Genomic DNA, 25,311 nt, shown 5'->3' with positions numbered 1-25,311 from the left:
TTTTTTTGTGATTTTACGTTAAAGGAAAATTGTTTCTTAAAAAAAAGAGCAGTTTCAACCAGAAGCATAAATAATGTACAATGAAAAGGTATTGCTGCAGCCAACATAACTTTGTGTGAGATGGCCCTTCAAGTTTGCGAAATTTCATATCCTCTCCCCTTCCAACGAGGCATGATCAAGTCGTACATAAGTTTTTAATCGATTAGGTTTATATAATTCATGTATTATTTTCTTAGCTTTCTTTCATTAAAAGTCATATGAAACTTTTGCAGGCATAAGTTATAGTGTGTCATGGGTGTAGAGTTCCTTCAATGTACACGTAAAGAACATCTGTGCTGTCTCAAAAAAAAAAAAAGTTGTTAATCATACACAAAACCGTTTTCCAGTTATTGTCAAATGTAAGACCACCAGTGAACTCGCTCATGATTGGTTGTGGTTGATGCAGATGTTTCCTGATTATATATACAGTGCGAAGTAAATATTCTGGGTCCCCCATTGTTTTGGTTCTTTATGGAGCTAGCACACAAATAGAAAAAGTTTAGAAAACCATATAACTTCATCAGCATATACAACATCACCATAAAGGCTTCCCTGCTACAACTGAAAAAAACAGCATCCTGTGCATTCTTTCAGCCAAGGCTTCGAACAACTACAACTTGTCAAATTGGCAAAAGTTCTTAGTGTTCAAAAAAAGGTAGAATATTTTTCTCACTGCCACAATAAATGTGCCAATTTTCCTAATGCATGTCTTACTCACAAGACCTTCTTCTGTTCTGGCCAGCTGGATATGACATCACATGTGGTTTGGTAAGCAATTGTTTATTCGGTGAAATTAAGTGACTGCCTACACAAATGTAGAGAAAATGATTCTTCCAAATACTATACTTCTGCTTTAATCAAATTGCTGTAGAAGAAATGGTGCTTCTAACGTGAGAAACTGTTGGCCAGACTATAAATTACGAGACGCATCTTTTATTACTTTTATCCAGGGTCACTTGCAACGAGACGTTTGGGTGACACATGAAAAGCACCAGTGCTCACGAATCGAGACACAGAAATTTAAGGCTAGGTAATACGCATATTTTCATTCCTCAGTTCGTGTCATATAGGTGTAATTTCGATTCAAATGTGCTTGCAATGTCAGAGCCATATCATACCATTACCTTTACCGGCCAGATTTCTGGCAACATAGTTATAACAATTAATACAGTTATCTCTAGCAATTGTGCATACCAGTCGTTATGCGTGTCATTTTGATGTCTCGTTTCACCCAATGAGCACAGTAGATCCAAACATTCGCTGCAAGTACAAGGGTGGTGCCAGGATTTCTTTTACTGGAAGGGGAGGGAAAGAAGCCACGACAAGTCCCTTTGAGGGGCATAATGTGGAGAACTTAGAAGTGGCGTTATGATTATGTTTGATCTTGAAGGGGGGGGGGGATACAACAGAATTTAAGGGCGGGCATAGCGCCCCATGCCCTTGCCAGTGCCGCTCCTGAGCAAGTTTGACAGCTTGATGCGAATGGACGAAAAAAGGACTGCGAAAGACAAGACGGTCGCTACGGATGTCTGCCTGGCTATATTGCACAGGATAGAAGAAAATCAAGGGAGACTTCATGTGAACGATTGGGGACATTTGGTAATTGTAAATCTGTTCTCTACTTATTTCATTCTTGTTGTGACAGTAGATGCGCAAAATTTGTGAATGAATAATTAATGAGGCCAAGTACTATATGAAAACAAAACATAAGATTTAAGTTCCCCAAACTGCACAATTTAGTTATTTCCAATCAAAAAAAGCATTTCAATTACTGTATATTAAAACAGGCATAATGCCGTGCTCAAAAACAGTATATGCAAAAAAATATGCCCATTTCTTTCATAATGCGAAAGCTTCGAATGCGCTACCAGTCGGAACTGTAAATAATCTAAATCGAGATCAGTTCTGTTCATTTGTGGAGCAGCTAATAAAACCTGTATATCAACATTTCCTGTGGCAAAAAAATAATGCATCTTGTAGTACTGTATTGTACTATGCTGCTTTTGGCTTGGGGTGTCTTTCATGAACAGTTTTGCTTACCAATTCGCATCTTCTGACATTGGAACAAGTTATCACTGCAGCAGTCAGAAAACCATTGCACACATTTTTTGGAATTGTTCCCATTACAGCTCCCAGAGAGAACAGCTTTCGGGGACGTTAGCACGACTCGACGACCAGCCACTTTCAGAGAATTCTTTTTGGAGTGCCAGAACGTTCGAGCTTCTAGCCAGAAAGCGATGAATGCGCTGCTGAAGTTTCTGCGGTCAACTAAGCTCGCAAAACGACTGCGATACTCCCGTGGTTCAGTGTGCGTGCATTCTCTCTCCTATTTTGTTAACCATTCCTTTTTTTTCTTATTCCCTTCTTACCTCTCTATCCTCTTTCCCAGTGCAGGGTAGCAAACCAGAATTTTTATTGTGGCTAACCAGTTGTTAGCCTGTCTTAGTTGTGGGAAACAGGTTGCCCACATCTGTTGCAAACGATTGCTGTAACTTCTCTTTCTGTCATAACTGGAGTTTAGTAAGACGTCTATACTGCCTTGCAAACACCAACCCGTTGGAGTTGCAGGCAACGGCTTCAATCCAACATCGAAAGAAACGAGCACGAAATTTCAAACGAGGACTAAAAAAGAAAAGGAAAATACACAAGACAATCACCAACTCTCAGCTGAAATTTCATCGGAAAAAACAACATTTCCGCACAGAAATTACTTGCAAGTGTTCACGTCCATTCGTGATCACATGTCCAGTGCGCCTGCATAATATGAAACAACACGTACGTACATGCGCAAGTGGTTACATGTTATCAGTTGTCAAGATACATAAGCTTTCTATCATGAAGAGATACAGAAGCTTGGCCGATGCACTTATCTCACAACCTGGTAATGCCATACTCTTCTAATATTTGTCGGTGAAACTGAGTCTCCTATTTGTAGAGAATGCTGGTCTTATCTAGAAGTGCTACATAAGCTAATGGTAAAGAGCTCGTGTATCCTGACCACTCATAATAGGTAACAGCATGCACATGTAATTGTTGTCTCTGATTATGTGGGTGTACTGGACATGTGATCATGAATGTGTGTGAGCACTTACGAGTAACTACCACATTTATGAGTTATTTCTTCCAACAACTCTCCCACATTTCTACTGTTTCTTCTATTTGTTTTGTTTCTCGCTCGAAATTTCCTGCAGTTCTTCACTGGTCACCGACTCGCCCATCAGTGCATTGACAAAACAACAGGTAGGCCAGCCCATAGAGTTTTCTAAAATGAACTAAAAAGAACTCTGGTGCTGTGATTGCTCAGCCACCATGGGAACGATAAGTGGTACTCAGGCTTGCAAAGTCTTCATGCTCAAGGGCTTAAAATGCATTTGTGGCTTTGTTTATTGCCGTGTTTTTGTTCCGTTGCGCATAAAAAAATAGACCGTTGTGAACTTTGTGAGCCGATTTGAAGTGGCGAGCCCAGAAGGTTAAGGTGGCAATATGGAAGTGCTCAACATTCGTTCAAGTTCATCTTGTGACAAAGCATATCCAGCCCACACGAAGACAAATGGAGCCGAAACAATGAAGATTAGATAAATCTGTGTCCTACCCGTCGTTGGGCATGCTAAGTTAACACACTTCAAGCTTCAAAAGAACACACTCAACTGCACTCGAGTGCGACGCCTTTCACAGCGATTTCTGCTGTTTTCTTTTGGGGGCACAAAATCCTTACATGGTGAATGTTACATTGCTTCCATGGTAGCAACGAGTGGGCAGGGAGAATGCCCTTCATTAGAGAAGAGAGTCAGAAATACGCGATTCATGTGAAAGCAGTAGCAGGGGCAAGCTCTTATGCAGGCCCTTGTGCACTGTCTCAGGGTTGAAACGTGCTCTGTAAGAACGCACCGGAAGTCACGCACACCTCTGGCTAGAGTATGCTAGAGCTCCTCAAGTTAACGCACTCAATCCCATGCTGGCTGAAGTGCCAAGCATTGCAGCTACCGTAGACACTAGAGCCAGAGTTTACTATAATTTATTTATCAGAAAATCTATGAACTTGCCAGTGGCCAAGGTTGGTGACCCAAATACTTTAAGGAAGAGACGGCAAATCTGACAATGAGGAGTAATTTAATGATGACGTCACGACAGTGCGATGAAAAAGCAACAAGGGGGTTCACTTCAAAAGTGCAACGAGAAGTCCCTGTAAAGGAAGTTCGTGCACACTTCGATCTTGTAGCTGGAACCGGCCGCGCAGAGTCCCTTGTGCGGCGGGTCGAGCTGAAATACGACACTGTACAGGCTAGATGCGGATGTGTCGATCTTAGCCTTGAGCTGGCCGCTGAAGTCCCAGTGGTAGAGGTTCGGCTCGCCTCCACCAGCGACAATCATGTCTTCGTAAAAGTGGGCGACGTGGGCGGGCCTCGCCAACTCCTCAAGCGGCGTCGCTGGCGAAGACGTGGGAACGTGCCAAACGCACAGGTTGGGGCCACCTCCGCAGAGTAACCATTCGTCGCCAGCTTCCAGGGCGACGCATCCTATCCACTTGCCGAAGCGGGGACGCTGCAACTCTTCCCGCTTGAAAGGTTCAATGTGGAACACTTCGCGCTGAAGGCTTCGCACGTCCCAGCAGAAGACGGACCCGTCCTCGCCCGCCGAGAACAGCTGGGTGTTGTTGGACGCCAGTGCGAGGTCGTGGACGTAGTCCGTGTGTCTCGACAGCGTCGACAGCAGCATCCTCGTCTCGACGTCCCATACGTAGACCTTGTTGTCACCGCAGCCGGCTATGAGTACCCTCTGGTCCGAGTCCTTGCCCGAAAGAACCAGGGCGTTCACTTCGGGCTGGACGATGCTCTCGCCCTGGGGGATGCTGAGGGCCCAGGACTTCTCGACGGTCCTCCGCTTCAGCTTGTCCCAGTTCCAGGCGAAGATCTCGCCGCTCCCGCCGCTGATGAGAAAGTCGTCGCACACGACCAACGCGAAGATGCTGCCGGAGTGCGCGGCAAACTTGTAGAACGGTTCTCTCGAAGGTGACCCATCTTCGTCGTCGCTGCCGTAGGCGGTTGACAGGAAGTTGGAAGCAACGAAGACCGCGATCTCGCCGTAGTTGCTGGCAGCCACGAGGTACTTGTTGCACGGGGAGAAGCACTGGGCGTATATAACGGTGTAATACTTGCGCAGATTTTCCATGACGGCTTCCCCGCTGGCAGTTTCCACCATTCACTCAAAAGACGGTTACTAAACTCGGAGATATCGCAGAACAAGAGAACTCTCACACGCGGCAAGACAAACACAACACACCACCATACAGCACGTTTGTAGGAGGCAGCGGACTCTGGCGACTTGTGCATAAACTAAGCAGCAATCACTGGTCTCGTAAAGCGTGACCTCTGAGAAGCAAGCAACAAATGCGTGCCGTACTTGTTGCGACGGTTTCTAGGTGGCGCTAAAAGCGAAAGGGTTTCACGTATGTCACGGTAGTCGTCTCTACTATCGATGGTGGGAGTGGCAATGAGTGGCAACGAGCACGCCACGACTATGTTATCTTATGTCGACAAGAAAAGCGTGAAACAAGCTAACCCCTTCATGTTGACACCACCATACAAAATGTCGTTGTGCTAGAGTGTGATCCACGTAGTCTAGTTCTGGGTGCTTACACGTACAGCAAAAACAATTATACAATTTACGTGGAGCGCTGTTTCCAACTGCTAATTTCTCGCATTCGGCTGAAGTATGCAAAATAAAACAAACGTATCACACCTGTCGCCATGACGTATAGTATGCTTACGCACACATACAAACGCACTCACGAACATACATGAAGTATAATTGGACCCCCCATAAAATTTTCCGCTATGCCCCTCTAGGCGTTGAAGTGGGCTGTCTTGTAAAAACATCCATTTTAGAGAGGTCATGGTGTTAATAGTAGTATGTTCAGTAATACACGGATATATTTAACTAATGTAAACGTACGTGGTCGGCTAATCAGTCGATCGCTACAAGACGTTTACAGCCCTGAATGAACGCAACACTTGGTGCGCATGTCAAACGGCCGCAATTTATTCGGAACGCGCAATTGGGCCTGACCAAGGTCAAATTCTGTAACTCGGCTGCTGCACGTCACTCAAATCGCGATCGTCCTGATCCCGATCGCATATGAGTGTGCGCTTCTTCACGTTTCGTTAAAGTAATTAGTTAGTGAAAATAGTTGATTGTTGCATAATTATTTAGCCAGAAATCTCCCAGCTGGAAATGCTTTTGATTCTATAACTCAGCTTGAAGTAGATATATACACAGGAACTTTGTCAGTTAAATGACAGTATTCGGCTATATTCCATTTAAGAGGCTCATTAATTTCGAGATAGGTTATATAGGGCTCTTGCTGGAGTATTAAACGAGAAACTTTTCAAGCTGGAAGAACTTTTGGTTCAGCCTTTCAGCTGGAAAAAGTAATAAATATGGGAACAAAAAGAAGCCCCGCGGGCTAATTGACCGCAACCCCCGCCACTGTCACGGCCACACCCGGTTTTTTTTTTTTATTGTCATTGTTCGCCATTAGCAGTCGTCACAATACACTGTTCCGACCTGGCTTCCGCTGACTTCACTGGTTCTGTGGTAGGAACGCTTTGTACGCTTTCGCGAGTTTGAGAAACGATTCTCTCTGTGTTTGCCATGACGCACGGATGCGTGACCTGGTGAACTCGTAAGTTTTAACCGACCCGAAGGTCATCCACGTGGAGACCACGTCAAGAACCACCTTTGCAGGCTAGGTTTGCGTTCGAAACTGGGATTTCGCCCCGAAGGGCGAAGCGGGGTTTGCGAGGCTTCCCCCAAGCGCAACACCCTGAAAAAAGCCGGGCGCCTGGCCGGGCGTACGCTTGTACCCAATTTTACCGGTGGGTGTCCGGCGGTGGGTTTCGAACGTGCCACCTCCCGCAGCCGAGTCGGACGCCCTAACCGTTAGACCACGGCTGCGGTGAGTGCACGCGGGCTAAAAGACGTAGTCTGCACAAACTATCGCCGCATCGAGACCCGTGGTCGCGCACTGATGTGCCGAAGCGCGGATGAGTTCAGTAACGTTAAATCTAACATTGATCCGATCGAAATTAATGACTCTGATCAAACACTACCGACCGTGTCGAATGGGCGTGTTGGCGATACGCTGAGTTTTCCGCAGTCTAAGTGACGGTACATGATTGATCGATGCACCATTTAGGCCCATTAGGCACAGTCAAAGTGGTTCCATTACCGCAAAAGCTTTTTAAATACAACCTTCGCAAGGTATGTGTGGACTTGACCCTTTTACTTTGCCTTCACCACTGCGCCAGTCTTGGAGGCCGTAAGCCTTTTGCGTATATTTTTCAGTTGCTAAGCTAGATGGCAGCACACGCCTTGTTGCCCTGGAATGCTATTATTGTGTAAGAACTAATGTTAAATAATTTTAGTGGTAGCATGAAAGTACGCGCAATAGCTTATCACCTGCATTTGAATGGTCTAACCTGGGTTTTGATGCAGACACAGAGACAAGCAACACAACTTTTATAACGTTTCTTATCTTCAAGGCAGTCTAAAGCTTCTGCTAAGTATCAAGAGAGAGCGCCACACAATATTTCAAACTGAAGTAACTGTGTATACTACTTTACTCTAAACAAAAAATTAATGAAGAAAAATTGTGATACTCGCTAAGTTGAAATAAACCTCAGAACAACCTTAATATTTGCCACATCGTGGCGCAGTTTATTGAAAGGAAATAAAAATTAGGAACTATATTTGTGTGCCCGCAGCTTCAAGCCCATGAGCTAGTTTTATCATCTATATTTGCATACTTAGATAAACCCATAAAGTACTAATAAATGTACATATCTTGCACTATATTAATTTGTTGCTATCTTTATTGAATAATAGAGTTGTAAATAGCTTAATACAAACAAAATTTACAACTTCATGATTTGCATTACAACTTACACTTTGTTTTGCCGGTGCAAAAAAAAAAAAGTGCTTTTAGGACGTTCTGGGAGTGCTCTCAAATTCGCATGATTAAGTTATAAAGCTTTCTTTTAAAAATAATTTGTTGTATTAACAACAGTCAAACTTTTTAATACAGACCACAGCCTGGCTCTGCCTACAATACATAAATATTTATATATAATTTATTTTGTACTTTTCAAGTGTAGCCACAAGCACTTTTTTTATTTACAAATCGAATGCATTCCACAAAACTGTGATGTCATGTTGTGAGATAACGTCATTTTCAACGGCCAACGGAACGCACGCAATTTTTGCGGATCATGTGCGTTGTTTGTTTATTGTGCTACGCATTCACGCACTGTGCAGCTCGGTGTTGTCGCCCGATGTGGGAGGGCCGCGGTACGGTGGCCGCTTTGTAATTCTCATCGTGGGAGCGTTTCACCTCGCTTGGTGTTCGTCGTAAATCTGTGCGCACAACGGTGACCGACATTCGAGCACGTAAAACAGCCGAGGAGAGACGATACTCCTTGGGAGGGAAAAAAAATGAGTAATGCTGCACGCACGACGTCGTGAGCGCAGACCGGAAAAGGCTGCACGCACGACGCGGCATAGTAGCGACATCTAGCGGGTGACGACGGTGACGATGCTACTAGCACATGACTAGCACGTGGCGGCCCGAAACGCCACCGACGCCACGCCGGCCACGCTCACGCGTAGTCAACACAGCTGTGTCAGTAGTGGTTGTGCGCAAACCGCGCAGACCCCCTCGGCGGCGTTTATCAACTCATCTCTCACGCGCGTGCCTGCGGTCTCTGTGGCGGTGCGCGTTAATTAAGGAGCAGGCAGCGTGCGAGTTTCGAAGACATGGACGAGGGCGCGAAGTTCGACAGCTTCGTCGAGTTTGACCGAGCATTCAGAGATTTTCAAGTGACTACGAACACTCTTTTTGTCACAAAGGCAAGCAAGACTGTGGACATTGTGAACTCCCGGCTTTCTGCCGGTCTAACTAAGCTCGATGCAAAGTTAAAAGTTAAAGCCTGTTGTCGAAGGGCGTTTCATCTCCACCCTTGTAGCCAGGGCCGGGGGGTCGTTGACCCCCCCCTGTCCCTCGCTACGCACCTGCTTGAGAGATGATGACTGGCACAGTCGCCTGGACACCGCCGCGCGCCCCCGATCCAGGCGGCCGTGTGACTGGGATCTAATTTGTTTTTCGCGCCGCTTGGGGACATATTCACACAGTTCAAGTGCCGTGAGAACTTAGCTCCAGTCGTACACGAAATGCATGGATACGTGCTGGGGTTGGGCGCGGAAAAAAAAAAACAAAAAAAAAAAACCGTGGCGCCGCGTCAAGAGAACTTTGCGTGTGCTTTTGTAGCGAGTGCTGAGGTGCAGGCGATGCTAACTGCTTGGTCTAATCGCTCAGTGGTCTGGAGCATGCGCCCGTTTTTCGTTTTAACGCGTTTTCTTTTCTCGATTTTTTTTTCATCGTCAAAGTTGTGAAACTCGTCCAAGGCACAACGTGGCCATAAACGACGTCACTTACTCGGCATGCCAGAGCGGATAACCGGGCGAGTCCTCGCTGCGAATTTCTATCCTTTCGCGCAGCGCTGTGCGCATCTCGACGGCCAGGACCATACGACAATATTCTAGTACACTCTAAACCGCCATGAGCTAGATGTCGAGAATTTGCCGCGTCCATGACTGTGCCGCACCGCGCTTTGCGGATCTCAAAGGCCACATTAATGCCACGCTGATCACACGGATCACACTAAATCGCGTCGTCACCCGCTAGATGTCGCTACTATGCCGCATCGTGCGTGCAGCCTTTTCCGGTCTGCGCTCACGACGTCGTGCGTGCAGCATTACTCAAAAAATGTCGGGCACCGATTCTGGAATTGAGACTGGAAGCGAAAGCAACGGTAGCACATCCATGTCCGTGGAATCTCCGCCCAGGCCCAATGCAGACAACGTAAGATCGTGCTTTCCATTCTCTCAACTACCTTAACCAGTATGGCCGCTAAATAGCCAGCTGCTCGAAGCACGGCGAACAGCGCTTGTTATGTTAGCAAAACAGGCTTGCAGTGCATTTCCTCCTATTATTTCAGTGCATTGCAGAGGTTACACGCTGCAAATCCGACCGCGATCGAGTGGCCCGAAAAGGTTCGATCGCGGTTGGCCTATTTGCGCAAGCTGCGCGCGAAAGGGAACGAATAATTCGATCGCGATTCAAGGTGCGTAGTGGAACACCTGTATTGGGTTGCGAACATTGCACTGATGTGATTCATTTTGCTATGCTCTGTAGTAAAGCAAACACGGTGCGATGCGTGCGTGATTGGCTGTGCAGGAATTGAACGAAAGCGCGACAGTCCCGCGTCGTCTAATTTTCTTGCTTCCCAAATGTTTCGTTATTTGCGCATCGAAATTTCGTCGAAGAACTGGTTTCTGGCTTGTGGAGGGGACAAACGCGAAATCAGTGAAACCCCAAATTTGCAAATACAGCGTTGTAACCTCTACAGGACTAGTCAGCTTGTTTGGAAGGTGTAAAAGAAATGTCGTAGCCTGCTTACTGGTCCTTTGAAGTGACGGAGTATACTCAGTCGCACGTTAGGTTGTGTTCGGAAGGATTAAAATCGATTTGCGATTTATTGTAGGAGTAATGTAGGGAGGCTATGAATCAATCAATCACTGATGCATAGAGTACTCATACTTGGTTACCTTGGGAAGAATTCAAATCAGTTCGTGATTTCTAGTATCAATTGGTCAAACAATCGATTAATCATGCATAGAGTGACGGAGGGTACTCAGCGTCTTTCTTGGTTATAGACATTTTTAACAGAAAGGAGGATCCCTTCCTTTCTCGGCTGTTGCGCGGGAGCAATAAAGCCAACGTCACAGCCTTGGCAGTGCATTGGGGGGGGGGGGTGAAAACCAGCCAAGAAAGGACTATGAAGGCGCCCAGGGAGCCTTCAGTAAAAAAAGTCTGCATTGAGAATGATTTAAAGCAGTTTGCATACCTATTGTACTGCCTTGGCGGCTATCAGTCATTCAGTCAATGATCCAAGCAATCAGTCAATCAATATATGCCCTGAAAATGTGTCAATCAGCTCAGAAAAGGTCATACTGTCAATCTTCAAAGGTGGCTTGTCTCTTTGCATTGCTTGCAGGATCACGCCGAGCCCCAGGACGTGGAAGTGGGTGATGCGGGGGCGCCTTTCTTCCGCAGTGTCCAGCCCTTGGCCGTGCAGTGTCTTGGCGCCATGGCGACGGAGTCTTCGGCTGCGCTGCTCGGCCACGGCGGAGCCATGGCAGACGGCGACCTGTCATCGTTGCATGCCTGGCACGGCAAGATGCGCATGCTGCAAAGGCGTGCCCGCAGGTGGCGATACCTGTCGGGCAACTGTGCTGCATTCCGAAACATTATCGGTGAGAAACTATCAATGACGGCTCTGTTGCTTTGTCTCGAAGCAGGTTTCCGCTCGTCACTTTTGAAAGGTCCGTGACACGGTCACCCAGCAACTTGCGTTTTTCAATGAAGAAAGAGGCGTAGAAGGTCAATTTACCTACACATACATGAAAAGTGCACTGTAAAGGAATATTTATGTGCATAATAAGCATTAAAAGTCGCTGGCTACTCCGTATCATACAGCTAAAGTTGCAAAAAAGTGCACGGTACTCTTATAATATTGTCACTCGACACATTATTTGCACGAAAATGAACCCACTTTAGCTTAGTCATGCAGCTGAATTGTGGAAAGCGCTTAACTTAGCAAGGATTGAACTCGAGCCAAGTTCAGCTCCGCACCATTTCACAGAGACAGGGTGGAACAGCTGAAAAAGTTGCGTTTTCAAAAGACCCAAGAGTAGGCATTGTGTACGTAGCCATTTGCGACACGGCATTCTCATTTGAAGGCGAGACTCACATGAGCCATATCTGTGCCCTATTATTGGCAAGGAAGAGACCGTAAAGACTAAGCTAGTGCTCAATTAAACATTTTTGTTGAATTCCTTCTGGTGTAAATATTTTGCTATACATAGCTTTAGGTGAACGAAGTAAAGTGACGAACAAAATGTGTGGCATTCAGCAGAAATTCAATATATATATGAATTATTTCATATCAAGTGTACCCAGTCAATTTTTTGCCATCTCCGATCATGCTGAAAGAAATCGTGGAGGTATATGTGAATATGAGAAGTAATCATCGAGGTGTTATAGTTCGCATAAAAATTGTGTGTTCCCTAGAGGGGGCTTGACTCGGGTGCCCAAGGAAAACTTTGTATATAATATTGCTGGTTTAGGTAATTAATACGAAACAGTCTTTTTCGTGAATCTCAAGGTGCTACTCTTTAATGACCATAATAGTTTCTTCATTTTTGTTTATTTTTCGGCTTGGCGAAAAATTGCAATATGCTGCATGTATAGCGTTTTTTTTTATAAAAGGCACAAATTTTTCCCAGTAGTATATTTACACTTTCTGGTTAATATGTCCCTATATTAAATGATTTAAATACTTTTGAAGCAAACGAAGCAAACACATTGCCAAAATATTGTGTCAAAGTTGGGAAAAACAGCATTTCGACTCTTATTGCAGCTGGACGTATTAGCTGCAAGCTTCGAGAAAAGTCCACTCTGGTGGCTGTGATGAGCACTTTTGGTGCTAGCTGCCGAAATTTGGTGGCTTCGGGCGAGTGATATGAGAAATATGACATCAGACATCGAGACAAACGCTGTGTGAAAAACTTAGCCACAGTATTTTTATTTTTTTTTTGAGTCGCTGCTTTTTCAGCTGCCAATCTTTTATTTTGATATTGCTTTGTGTCAGAGTGTATTACACTGATGAATACAATAACCTTGTTTATGCAAATATACATTTGCCTTGCACTTATTCAACTTGTTCTTATTTCCCTGTTTCGAAGATGACAGAATGTTACAACGAAAAGATTTTTCGCCTGAGCTTTAAAAAAATAAACTAGTGTAGCCAGACCCCCCCTCCACAATCACTGTTCTGTATTTCGCTGGGAAGAGGGCAGTCACTGTCGTGATGGCTGCGTGAGTGTTGTCGAAAAAGAAACAAAAAAAATATTTCACTTCTCCAGTCACCGACATATTTGCTTCTGCAGTACTATTGGGATCACTCATTGTTTTTTAAATAAATTAATTTGACTACATTTCTCACGCATATTGAGAAAAGGTCTGCTGGTCTAAGGGTGCTGAATCTCTTTTTTATGTGGTACCCTTGCAAGTCCGAAGTCCGACTTAACGACTGCCGTTTATGTTTCCAGGTGAACGCAAATTGCGGATAGCGGCTATTACGAACCAGATTCCACTAGGTAAGTGACGGTGGCCCTAAATACCAGTTATAACGAAGTAAATCATAAATAATCTCGCAATAGCTATAGTGTTAGGAATATACCTTTATAACGAATTTATGGATATAACGAACTTACTTTTGTGTTTGATGCAACTTTGTTTAATGAGGTTTGAGTGCACTGCATTTTCGTTGAACCTCTGCACGCCGCTTCGGTATATACTGGATTTCCTAGCAATGAACCAGTGGTGTCGTTCTTGCACGATCCGGTGTATAGCGCTGTTGGCTTTCCTCTTAATTGTGATGTCACTGTGGCATCGTGTGACAACCTGATCTGATGATGTCGTCCCATGGCCGATTGCTTGGTCACTCGTGGGCTGATCCCGTGTGTGGTGGAGGGCTGAGGCGCGAAAGTTTCAAATAGGGAATTGTAGGTGTGTGGGGTAGAGTGGGGTGGAGGAACAATTCAATCGAGTGATCGCTTCTGGTTATCCTTTATACGAGCATCATCAGTACGAACCGAGTATCGCGAGTATGAGTATCTTGTGTGGGTTTACGCCATCTCCTGTGTTCCCCTTATCATTTTATAAAATGTACTCAGAAGCATGGGTAACCTGCTTGTTGCATGTGTTGCTTTGTTTATTTTGTTTGGCACAATACAGCGCGAAAAGATGTGCAAGTAAGAGCGTTTCACCAAAAACTTGACGGGCCTGTTGTCCTCACATGAACACGGGAGGAAGCAGGAAAACGCAGATGCTTAATCACAAGTAATGAGCAACAAACAGGTCTAAAGGATTGATCAGTTTAGAAGCAACAAAACTTACAAAGGTTACAGGTTCCGTCTTTGCCGGCAGCAAGTTGTCTATTTGTTCCCTTTACTTTCTTTGAATCTGTATCGTAATTACTACAATACACTTGAAACAGTGCGATTAACATCGCCTGCATCTTCCTTGCCTTCATTAGCTGCTGGTTCAATCAAAGTTGTGTCAAACAATAAAAGAAGCCCTAAATAAAATGTTTTTCCTTCATTCACGGCAAAGAAATACTCACACAAAGCAAAATATGAAGGTAGTGGAGTAGCTGCAATTTGGAATTGCTGTGATACTTTTGCAATGACGCAGTTGCAAGCAAAGGTTTGAGAACCATTTGACGTTGCAACAATTTGTCATTATTTTTATTCTCTTAGCCCGAGTATTTTGGTCAAAATAGAGTGGTCCAGCCTAAGTGCTTATGCATGTTCAGTTAACATAGTCCGTTGAAGCAGTTCTACGATATTATAATATGTAGCAGCATTAGAAGGACTCTTAACTTTTTTTGCTTTTACCGTGGTCCCCAATGTTATGCTCACCACTGTACATATTCATAATATGAATTTCATCATAATACTTTTCAACCTAAATGCACCGTAATCAGTCAGCTTAGATTTTATTTCTGGTTGATAAATGCCTTATTCGCAAAAAAGGTGGAACGTGGTACACTCAAACTGCAATATAACGAATCTGGATATGACGAAATATCAGTTATAACCATGTAAACAAAGATAGTCTTGCAATAGATAGCGTTAAAAATGTACCTTTATGACAAATTTTTGAATATAAAGAACCTTTTTTGTGTGAGAGTGCAACTTTGTTATGATGAGGTTTGAGCGTACAAAATTTTTCACTGTATTCGACTCGTTGCATTGCCTTTAAATGCCGCAGCGCGCCGGCTTCTGGAGACTGGCGTGAATCCATGTGCAGCTGACGAGCGTTCCCGCACTGCCCTACACTTCGCAGCTTGCAAGGGTCACCTGGATATCAGTGAGTGCTGCAGCACTCTTGTCGTTGTTGCTTAAACCTGCTCCCATACTCAAGTTTACGTGTTCCTAAATTGGGCCCAGTGTGGCTCCGGCAGTCCCACCCCCTGTGAGAGATTCCAATTGTACACCAAAGCTTAGATGAGAAATGCTGGGTCTAAGCATTATTGGAGTTGACGGAATTGCGCAGAGCGAATTTTGTCCACATTGTACGGCATTAGGCCTAGATATAGTTATGCTCATTTAAAAAAAAGTAAGTGCTACAAGTTTATGGCATCCTAGTTATTGAAACTGGTTAAACAAGTGTTATAATAAATGATTCAGGCCACTCATGATTCGCTTATATATGTTTTTCACAGATGGTACTTTCATCTAACGGGCAAAAAAAAAAGCCAACTCGAGAGTGACTTCTATTTCCTTCTTCAAATGTGAAGCCTGCCAAGTCTAGACTTTTTGTGGAACCGATTGTGCTGCAGAGACTCAACGGTGACAAATGACTAATAAGTTATATTCAGTAAATGCTGTGTGGTCACTGTTTGTGTCGATAAAACATGTGGTTGTCGCTACTGGAGTAACGTTGGGTTCTGCCCGTAATGTGAAACCCTCGCGCTGTGTTTCTGTTCAGTCAAAATGCTGCTCGAACACGGCGCCAACCCGAACCAGAGGGACATTGTTGGCAACACTCCGCTGCATCTAGGTGAGAGACACTCCCGGCTGACAATTAACCCCATAAGCACGGGCTGTAGTTGTGTGGGCTTAGTTAACGAGTGCACCACGCGTGCAAATGTACAATGCTGATTGACCGAAATGTGACGATTTAGGGATAAGTAACGCACATACTTTTGCTTCCAGTGTCTACAGTTTGTGTCATACCGGTGCAGTTTTGTCTCGGACTCTTTATATCACAGCCAGCGTTAACTTTGGCAGCCAGATTTTTAAGGAGAAAATGCGTTCGTCATGTGGGATTGCTCGTTGCAGCTGTTGTACTAAGGGAAATGGTGTCCCGTTTAAAAGACCGTGAATGCTGAACGTATTCAACGATAATACGATGAAATCCACCATGGTGCATTGCGGTTAGCTGTGTCGCAGTTATGATCTGAAATTCGAAACAAAGCTCGATCCTTTTTTCCACTGGGAATGCGATTGAGCTATAAGTAAACTTAATATGGTACCCTTTTCACAATTGTAAGGTTAGCTTTCTCGCTATGCAGTTTAAACGACTAATCACTTACTGCAAACAGCCTGTTTAAGCACGGTTCACTTATGCAATGACGTGGAAAATGTGGGGTCAGCTCTCTTGATAGGAACACCCATAATAGACTAGACTCAGCACGTTCAACTAGGACTGCGTCTTCGTTTGAAGCACTACAAATGCCACCATCACTTAGGCAAATATGCAGTGCAGAGAAGCGCTCTTGGGAATTATGGACAGGGTCCATTGAATAATTTTTACACGACATAGAGCTACGCAGAGAGACCTTTGGTCCACAGAATCAATTTAAGTATATATATATTTCTTTTATGTCAGCTTGACAGTGGTGCTACTTCCTGTTTCAGCCGTTTGCACGAGTCATACAGAGGTCATCACGCATCTGCTGAAAGCCGGTAAGCGTTGCCCCCACTTCAAGCAGGGCCGGTGTTGCGCGATCGCTGTCACTTGTGATTGAGCCGAGTTGAAATTGATTCCCTGCGCGTCGTTAAAGGAACCGATCTTAGTCAACACCTCGATAGTTATCTCAAGTGCTCCATGCAAACTTGATTCAAATCAAATTTGCCCACAACTCTGCTCTTACCATAAGTTTGACTAACTATGGTCATGAATGAAATGTATGTTTTGTCCAAAGTAATCTTGCTCCTCAATATAACAAACACAGATATAACGAAATGTTGCTTATAACAAAGTAAATGGGAAAAGTGGCAGTGGTAGGATTAATCGTTAAAACAAATTTTCCTATATAACGAATTTGTTTTCTTATAATATGCAACTTCGTTATAATGAGGCTTGAGTGTAGTTCGCGGCGAGGCAGCCGTTGCCACTGGAGTGGCACGTTGTGTACATTTTTATGGCACTCATAAACTGCTGGTGTCATTGAGGTGTTGTTGTGGAAATGCTCCCCAATCTTGTGCATTTCATTTCGAATTGCAGCGTAATATAATGCCGCACATCGTCATAACGAACACGTTTGCAATTAAGTGAATGGCACATTACCGATATCTACATGTGAAGAATACAGGCGTGCTCACAATGAACGTTGAATGTTGCTCAGGAATTTTCACCAAATCCAACTCTGCAGCTTGATGTGCATCTAGAAGTCTAACTTTGCTACTGTGTCATGACTAAGACCTCATTGTCATTACGATTTTCGATAATTACATCCAGCTGAGTAAAACAAAGCGGCAACTTGGCCATGTATTCTAAATTTACGCATGAAACCAATAGTGCAGTCGTTAAAAAAAAAACTTGGAGCCCCTTGGTTTGTGTTGCTTTACTTGATTGTCATTGTGCACCGTTTTACGTTCAAATTTGTTTTGTATCAGGAACGGACGTGAACTCGCTAGACAACTCCGGCCGCACTCCGTTGCACCTAGCCCAGTCCAAGTTGCGCGTCTTGAAGGTGGACGTCGCAAAGTCTTCGGAGAACGTCAAACAGGAAGTCATGAATGTAAGCGCCGTCCTGTCACCGTACATACATTTTCACTTTGGCGTAACGAAGCTGCCAAACTTGCTAGCAGCAGTCGCAAGGCCTCTTCACCACGTGCGATAGTGACTGAGTAGTACCAAGACATTGCTCTGGTAAAAGCACGTTCATTCAGATCTTACAGGACAGGAAGAAATTTTCGAATTGGACTGATGTCTCAATTATCGAAGGTGTTGAGAAAACAGTACGCAAATGTCTTTTGCATCAATACACTTTTATTTTCTTGATTATTATATATAAATCCTGCACCAATTTTCTATAAAATCAGTGTAAATACTGCACTTTTTGTCATCCTGCAGCTTCGTTCTTCCTACGGCAACAGCGCCGGGCTTCCTTGTCTAGCTAGCCCATAACTTGCTCTGCGCCCCTCTCTCACTGAGTACCGACACCACCCCCCATGCACACAAGACAATACCAGTTCTTCGGCATATGAAATCGCATGTAAAGCTGCCGAGTTCCCAATCCGCGTGTGGATGCAACGGTGGTCACTAAATGACGAAAGTAGCGATGTGGACTGCGCCACCCTGTTTCAGTTGTCTGCAAACCCTTGTTTTCACTCATTTGCATCGTGCATTGACGGCACTTTGAGTTCAGCGTGCTCCGATGATCGTACGAATTAACCTAATTGCGGTCAAATGTGGCTGGATCATTGAAAGTGTGATGCCATTAAACAATGTACTATATGCTGGCCAGGACCTGCGAACTCGTTCAAATGATCCAATTTTCTGAAATAACGAGTTTTTACTGTACCACCTTTACATGATTGTAAGTCGACTCCAATGTAGGTCGACATCCCAAAATAGGACTTCGATAAAGTAAATAAATGAATAAACGTGCAACTCCATCTTAGAACAAAAATTTATTATTTGCACTGTCAGTGGACTTTCCCCCTTGTGCTCGCCTGTCATTGTGCTGCCAGTCCTCCTAGCAAACTTTGATGCCCACGCCCTGCTGGCCTTGAACTTTCCAGATTTACAGACATCAAGGTTACTTTAACTTCTTAGCTCGTTCCCGAGCGAAGGTACCAACTGGCACTCTTGCGAATGCCTCGGACATACCAGCTGTCAAAATGTGCCGACACTCCAATTTTCATTGCAGGTGATCGAGATGCTGCAAGTGTACCTTCAGCGCAGCGGCAAGCCAGCAGAGAGCGACCTGCTGGGTGCTTTCTCCACGAGGCTGCGCCTGCACCAGACGCGGCAAGAGGTGAATGGCTTCTTTGGTCTGTTAAAGGGACACTAAAGCGATACGCTCAATCCATCCATATTCATAAATAGTACTCTCAAAATGCTAATGTCGTAAAGCTTCACCACTGGGGGCTTGTCAATAGAAGATAAAATCAAGGCGAAAGTTTCATTTGCGAATTTCACAGTGAAATCCACTTTTGTTGTAAGGGATGTCCTTTCGAAGCGTATTTGTTGTATTTTGGCGACATTGGTGCAACAAGACTTCCGACAACTCGGTACGTGAAGTCTGAGACCCTCTCAGTGAACAATGTACTTCATTTTTACTGGTCACGAACTACGTGCGACCCAATCAAATATGACGTCACAGCGTTTGGTGCATGAATGTCAAAGTGGCTTCACCTACGGCATTTTTTTTTTTTTTTTGCACATTTTCTCACCTACATAGTGTCTTCTTGCTGCAAGGGTGGTGTTCTTGCAATTTTGAAAGAGTAATTTACTAATGTGATAAAAGTCACTATTCTTTCAAGTGTTTAATTTAAATTTCGTGCCTGGCAGTGGTGCAGCCGTCATTGGTGTCTCACTGCCAGGCAGAGAGGTAGTGGTTTAAACTCTCGACCAAGGAGGACACCAGAGTTGCAATTATAAAGGTTTCATTGCTGTCCTTAGTAAATTTGTGAGGTTAAGCTCGTTACCACAACAGCCACATTTTGATGGGCGCCAAATGCAGATACCGTATATACTCGTGTAAGGGCCGCACTTTTTTTTCGAAAATTTTGCTAGGTGCGGCCCTTACACGAATCAGGCCGATTTAGTACAGGCAGTACAGGCCAAAGGTCTGTACTGTTTATGCAACAGTAGCAGAGTGCAAGAGTCACAAATGACATGCCAGAAATGTTTTTATTCGGATTCCATTTCGCTGTCCTCGTTCTCGGAGGAGCTCGCCTCGGCGTCCGCGTCTTCCCAGAGACGGTCATCTTCGGTGCCGTTCATGGAGTTCGAAATTCCCGTTACCTTGAAGCTTTTAGCAACTACTTCTACTGACATGGCACGCCACGCATTCAAAATCCATTCACACACCTGTTGGAGCGACGCCCGCTTCAGCCGTCCTGTAGGGGTCTTCTCGTGGACGCCTCCAGCCATCCATTCAGAGTAACATCGGCGAAATTCCACTTTGAATGGTCTGTTGACGCATACGTCGAGCGGCTGCAGCACACTCGTCAGGCCACCGGGAATGACGGCCAAGTCCGTACGAGTTGCGGCAACTCGGTTCTTGACGCGGTCGGTCAAGTGGCCCCTAAAGCTGTCCAAAACAAGGAGGGCTTTCCGTTGTAACAGCCCTCCAGGTCTGTTTGCCCAGACGGTCTTAATCCAGTCAACGACCAGTTCCTCGGACATCCAGCCCTTCTCTTGCGCACGTACGACGATTCCCTGAGGGAACTTCTCTTTTGGGAGAGTCTTCCTTTTAAATACGACGTACGGCGGAAGCCTCCTGCCGTCTGCCGTGATGCACAACATCACAGTGCACCTTTGGCGTTCTGCACCAGTCGTGCGCACAGACACACTTTTCGCACCTTTTAAATCCACTGTGGTGCTTTCCGGTGCATCGAACCACACAGGTGTCTGGTCCGCATTCCCAATTTGGGACAGGTCGTATTCATGCTCCCTCCTGAGAGCATTCACGAAGCGATGAAACTTAATGACGTGGTCTTCGTACTCGCGCGGCAGTTTTTGGCAAATCGTCGTTCGGCGCCGAATAGAAAGCTGGTTACGGTTCATAAACCGCGTAGCCCAGCCCCGACTTGCCTTGAATTGTGCCGGGGGTATTTCCATGTGGCGAGCGATGCTGAGGGCTTTGACGCGTATCATGTCAGTCGATACGGCGTAGCCGTCCCTTCGTGTGTCGACGACGTAGTTGACGAGCTCGCTTTCGAGTTGCGGGTACTTGCACTTTTTCCCGCGAAACGCCTTTCGGCTCCTGTTAGTAGCGGCGAGGGCATCTTTCTGATTCATCCAGTAACGCACGCGCTTCTCATCGACGTCGTACTTTCGTCCAGCTTCCCGCTTCCCGTGCTCCTCGGCATAGTCAATCACTTGCAGCTTAAATGCTGCAGTGAATGATCTCAGATGCCGGCCCATCGTCCGTCACGTGCGCTGGCTTCTGCAGGGTTCACTACAACCAACAAAGTGACACCGACGACACCGATCTGAAGTCGCGCTGCCAACGTATCGACACGATGCTAGGAACGATGCCAACAAAGAGGCCGCACAAGGCAAATATGGCGGCGCGCTGTCAACAGCGTGGTCGGCGCGTCGGCGGAAGTAGAATAAAAGCGGAAAAGCGTGCAGCGCCATCTGGCTGTAAATGAACTAACTACACTTTTCTGGCGGGACATTTTGAACTTTTGTTTTTTTTTTTTTCGAAATATCCGCTTTCAAAGTTGGGGTGCGGCCCTTACACGAGGGCGGCCCTTACACGAGTATATACGGTACACTCAGGCACTTAGATTTAGGTGGGCATCAGGGCATCCCCAGTTTTTACGGGTGGAGATTTTGAAAGCAATGTGGCAGGACACAGAGGTTAGGAGTTTGAAGTTTTTCAAACTTCCTTGTTTCTGACACGTCCACGTTTCATTTCGGGTCTCGCACGTCGGCCATCTATGGCGCGCATAGAAAACAGACGTAAGAAAACTTGTGTTCCATCGCTTCATTTTCCTCTCTCGTAGGTCGACAACGATGTGCAGGATCTTCTATCCAGCCTGGCTCATTTGAGCCTGCACAAAACCTGAGCGACCTGATGTCTCTGGTCTTTCTGCTAGATGGATGCCAAGAGACAAGCCATAGGGAAAAAAAACAATATACATAGACGTATATATACATGTTGTGAAAAACATGAACACTGCATGTGCTGCTTCATCAGTGTCTCAGGAAGTCAATTTCTTTGTTGGCATATTACGCAAGCGACGGATGTAGTGCGGAGGCCGACAAGAAAGAGGGGGCAGCTTTTTCTTTTTATTTTTTCCCCTTTACGTGGCTTTTACAAGGACAGTTTCAAAGGGCTGGAAGAGAACATCTACCAGAACTGCCTCCCAAGTGTGGTGTGCGAGTGTTGTGCAATGTGTTCACATCATTTTGTTATTGACTCATTTTGCGCATTAAAATATGTGTTTCAAACTACGTTTAAAAGAATGCGTTGCTGGGCTAGTTGGTTCATAATCTTAAAACTTGGAAGCGCGCAATCGACGAGGACAGGAAGGAACACGGGAACACAAGCCCTGTCCCATCTTTCAGTGTTCCTTTCTGTCCTCATCGATTTTGCGCTTCCAAGTTTTAAGAAACTGTGTTGTTCGTTTCAGTTATGATCGTGCAAGTAGCATGTCATGTTGATGCGCCGTTGGGGATTGAGGCGCAGGTCCTTTTAGTGGCTTGGGGGGTATAGGAAGATGGCCTACCCCCCATTTCTCCCCCCGGCCAATTTCCATGAAGCCGACTTCTTAGTGCAACACACCTATAGTACTGTTGTGCATTTGCACTGTGCCTAAAGCCCATTAAAAAAAAAAGGACTTTGACACTAGACAAGCAAAGTTGCACAACTTCGCTGATTATTTGTGAATTGCGTGGTCACTTGTTCACAGAGGAAGCTCTCGGAGATGGAGTATTCATGAAACGCTCATCACAAGAAGCGACATATTAAAGGTACACTAAAGGCTAATATTAAGTCAATGTTGATTGGTGAAATAGCGGTCCAGAAATGTCGTAGTGCTACTTTTATGCCAAGGAAGTGCTCATTCTGAAATAAAATGATGTTTGAGTGGTCTACATCGCGTTAGCGCACTTCAAATTGCCCGCCTCAAGTGGAATCTTTCGCGTCACTGCTACCGTGCACAACGTTGCCGGGCTTCGCTAGTAGCGGCAGAACGGAAGTAGCAGGTGCCACAGCAGCAACAATGGCCATTGAACGATTTCCTGCCATGGCTTCTGAGATGGCAGGCGTGCTTGGTTCAACTGGGCTCCACTAGATGGCACGACCTGTGCAGTTTAACCAGGCGAAAATTGAACTTTCGAACCACTCGTGCCATTCTCCATAGTAACGTCCAGCGGCTCTTTTTTCCATGAATCAAACTAAAACAACCAAGCAGCATTTCATTAATCTATTTACGCATGCAAGGTTTTTATTTAGTGCAGCTGGTTCGACTACTAGTGATTAAACGTAGGCGCTGCTAAGTCCGACGTCATTGGGATCATTTTACAAATGTCCTACTCACGGCGCAGGTGTTCCCGTGCATTTAACTTAATTTCTCGCTAAGTAGGGCACTGCTGTTGGTAATGTTTTAGCCATTGTTATTTTAAATTGTAAATTGTTATTTCACTTTGGTGTCCCTTTAAGATATACACTCAAACCTCTACATAACAAACACAAATATAAAGAAACATAAGTTATAACAAAGCGAATGAAAAATAGTCGTGCATCAGGTAGTGTTAGGATTAGCCTTTATAAAGAATTTCTGGATATAACAAACTTATTTTCTTGTAAGATGCATTTTTGTTATAATGAGGTTTGAGTACGTGCCAAGATGTTCAGTGGCTCTCAATTTGAGTTGCAACACGAATAGCATTGTTAAAGGCGCCCATTGCCAACACCGGCAAACGTGAAATTGGTGTTGGAAACGGGAGCAGTTGAAACTGCTGATGCAACTCATAGTTGTAACCCAAGTTGGCACCATGGGCAGCATGTTGCAACTCGTATTAGGTGCTACTGTACTGGTAAGCAAAGGAAACCAATACTTGATAAAAACCGACATACAGCGAGTACAAAACTCGGTCGATAACTTCATTTCTTGAAAACTGCTGATGCCATTTATGTTTGATATGCAATAGCTACGCTATGAACCACACCTTCTAGTGGTTTCATGATAAGTGTTTTGACAGAAAAGCGCTGAATAATGTAGCACAATTTTAAGCAGTTTTGTGAATAACTTTATTGTCGCAAGATGCTGGCATGCTGCTTGCTAGATGAACTTATGACTTTTTCTCAACTCTCCAAGAAATTTTTCTCTGAAAGTCGCTTCGTCCCAGTGTTCCTCTGCAAACTACGGCATGCAAATGCAAGTTAATCATTTAGCTAATTCCTTTATGTAATGAAGAAGCATCATGACCAAAGGTAGCATGCAGGTTTTTTTATTTACAAATAAAGCCCAAGTTGCATCATTTTGTTTCCAGAAAAGGCCACATCTTAGCCCTGCCCGGTTTGTTTGCGTACGATTTTTCAGTAGCGCAATGCCATTCATAGTTCACAAACTCTGAACATGTGGTGTGCTGCCATATGAACAAAGTTGTTTGAAGACCGCTCGAAATAGTGGCTAAAGATGCGTCAGTTTGTCGACCTTGCTTTGAGTTTGTGAGTTGATGACATCTTCTCTTGACGATCATCAGCATGGTCTCAACTGCCACAGCTCCTATAGCAAGCAAAAGCATGAGGAAAAAGCTGAGAAAAATACCAAGACATATCGTCATAAAAAACTATGTTGCACACTTCTCATGCCCAGTTACATACCATAGGAATGACATGTGAAATCTGACAATAATAAACCTTTCATAAATGTGAGCAACAGTTCATCAGTGTTTCATCATTCATTCACCTTGGTGCCAGATAAATACGACTTTACCTGATACTTCTCAAATAGTATTTGTTTGTCAAACCCTGCTGAGAATAGGCCTCCGTGCTTTATTTTTACAGTCTGCTGCCCAACACACAGGGCTGTTTAAATGATATACTTAACGCACATAAGCTATATAGTATTTGAATAGATATATAACTCAACACGGGGAGTTTCCGGCATTTCATGACAATAAAACTTCCAATTATTCACTCGTGAAATTGTTGCCGGGAATCGTTTTTTTGCTCCCCCTCCCTCTTCTTTGTGTTTTTGTCACACAACAAATTTTTCACTTTGCGGAGAAAGGAAATTGGACCCAGAAGCACTACGGAGTGGACGCTCACAAATATATAAAATCTGAAACTTAAGCCAAGGCCACGTAACATAGCACACGGAGCGCACAACCGATGTTGCGTTGTAGCACTTAAGTTGAGAAATGTTGAGGAATTAGAATGAGACGAGAGCAGCGGAGGTTGCATGCGTGTTGTGACTACATTAGAAAATATGCAGACGTGACTAAGGTTCAGAGGACGCATATCGGGAAAGGCATTCGTCCTTCAATGGTCACGAAATAGTTTGACGGCGGCAAAATTTTGCAGCACCACAAGGAGGCAGAAAAGCATGTAACACGCATCGTGAGTTGTCTTTACTTCACTGGGAAACACAGTGGTGAAGAGATCACAC

General features: G+C 44.8%; 3 protein-coding genes across 4 annotated transcripts in view; 1 reads left to right on the top strand and 2 right to left on the bottom strand.

Annotated features, from left to right (window-relative positions):
* Positions 1-4,130: 4,130 nt before the first annotated feature.
* On the bottom strand, positions 4,131-5,372 carry thoc6 (THO complex subunit 6). Its single transcript, XM_037430550.2, has one exon. It carries the CDS (start codon positions 5,236-5,238, stop codon positions 4,201-4,203), a length of 1,038 nt encoding a protein of 345 aa, XP_037286447.2. The 5' UTR covers positions 5,239-5,372; the 3' UTR covers positions 4,131-4,200.
* Positions 5,373-9,730: 4,358 nt separating this feature from the next.
* Positions 9,731-22,148, top strand: LOC119179813 (ankyrin repeat domain-containing protein 54). The gene is made up of 9 exons (XM_037430933.2): positions 9,731-9,955; positions 11,151-11,409; positions 13,267-13,314; positions 14,993-15,091; positions 15,713-15,784; positions 16,645-16,692; positions 17,626-17,750; positions 18,885-18,992; positions 21,697-22,148. Exons 1-9 carry the CDS (start codon positions 9,779-9,781, stop codon positions 21,757-21,759), a joined length of 999 nt encoding a protein of 332 aa, XP_037286830.2. The 5' UTR covers positions 9,731-9,778; the 3' UTR covers positions 21,760-22,148.
* Positions 22,149-24,132: 1,984 nt separating this feature from the next.
* Positions 24,133-25,311, bottom strand: part of LOC119179959 (methyltransferase-like protein 22) — a 34,800-nt gene continuing 33,621 nt past the window's right edge. For both annotated transcript variants that reach the window (XM_075868802.1, XM_037431083.2), the window contains one exon: positions 24,133-24,426. In XM_075868802.1, coding sequence (XP_075724917.1) covers positions 24,400-24,426 — 27 coding nt within the window. In that variant the 3' untranslated portion in view covers positions 24,133-24,399. The remainder of the gene's footprint in view (positions 24,427-25,311) is intronic.

The sequence above is a fragment of the Rhipicephalus microplus genome, chromosome 7 (assembly GCF_043290135.1).
Source record: "Rhipicephalus microplus isolate Deutch F79 chromosome 7, USDA_Rmic, whole genome shotgun sequence".
Taxonomy (NCBI): Eukaryota; Metazoa; Arthropoda; class Arachnida; order Ixodida; family Ixodidae; genus Rhipicephalus; species Rhipicephalus microplus.
Note: the sequence above shows the minus strand (reverse complement) of the source record. Positions and strands in the feature narration are given on the sequence as shown.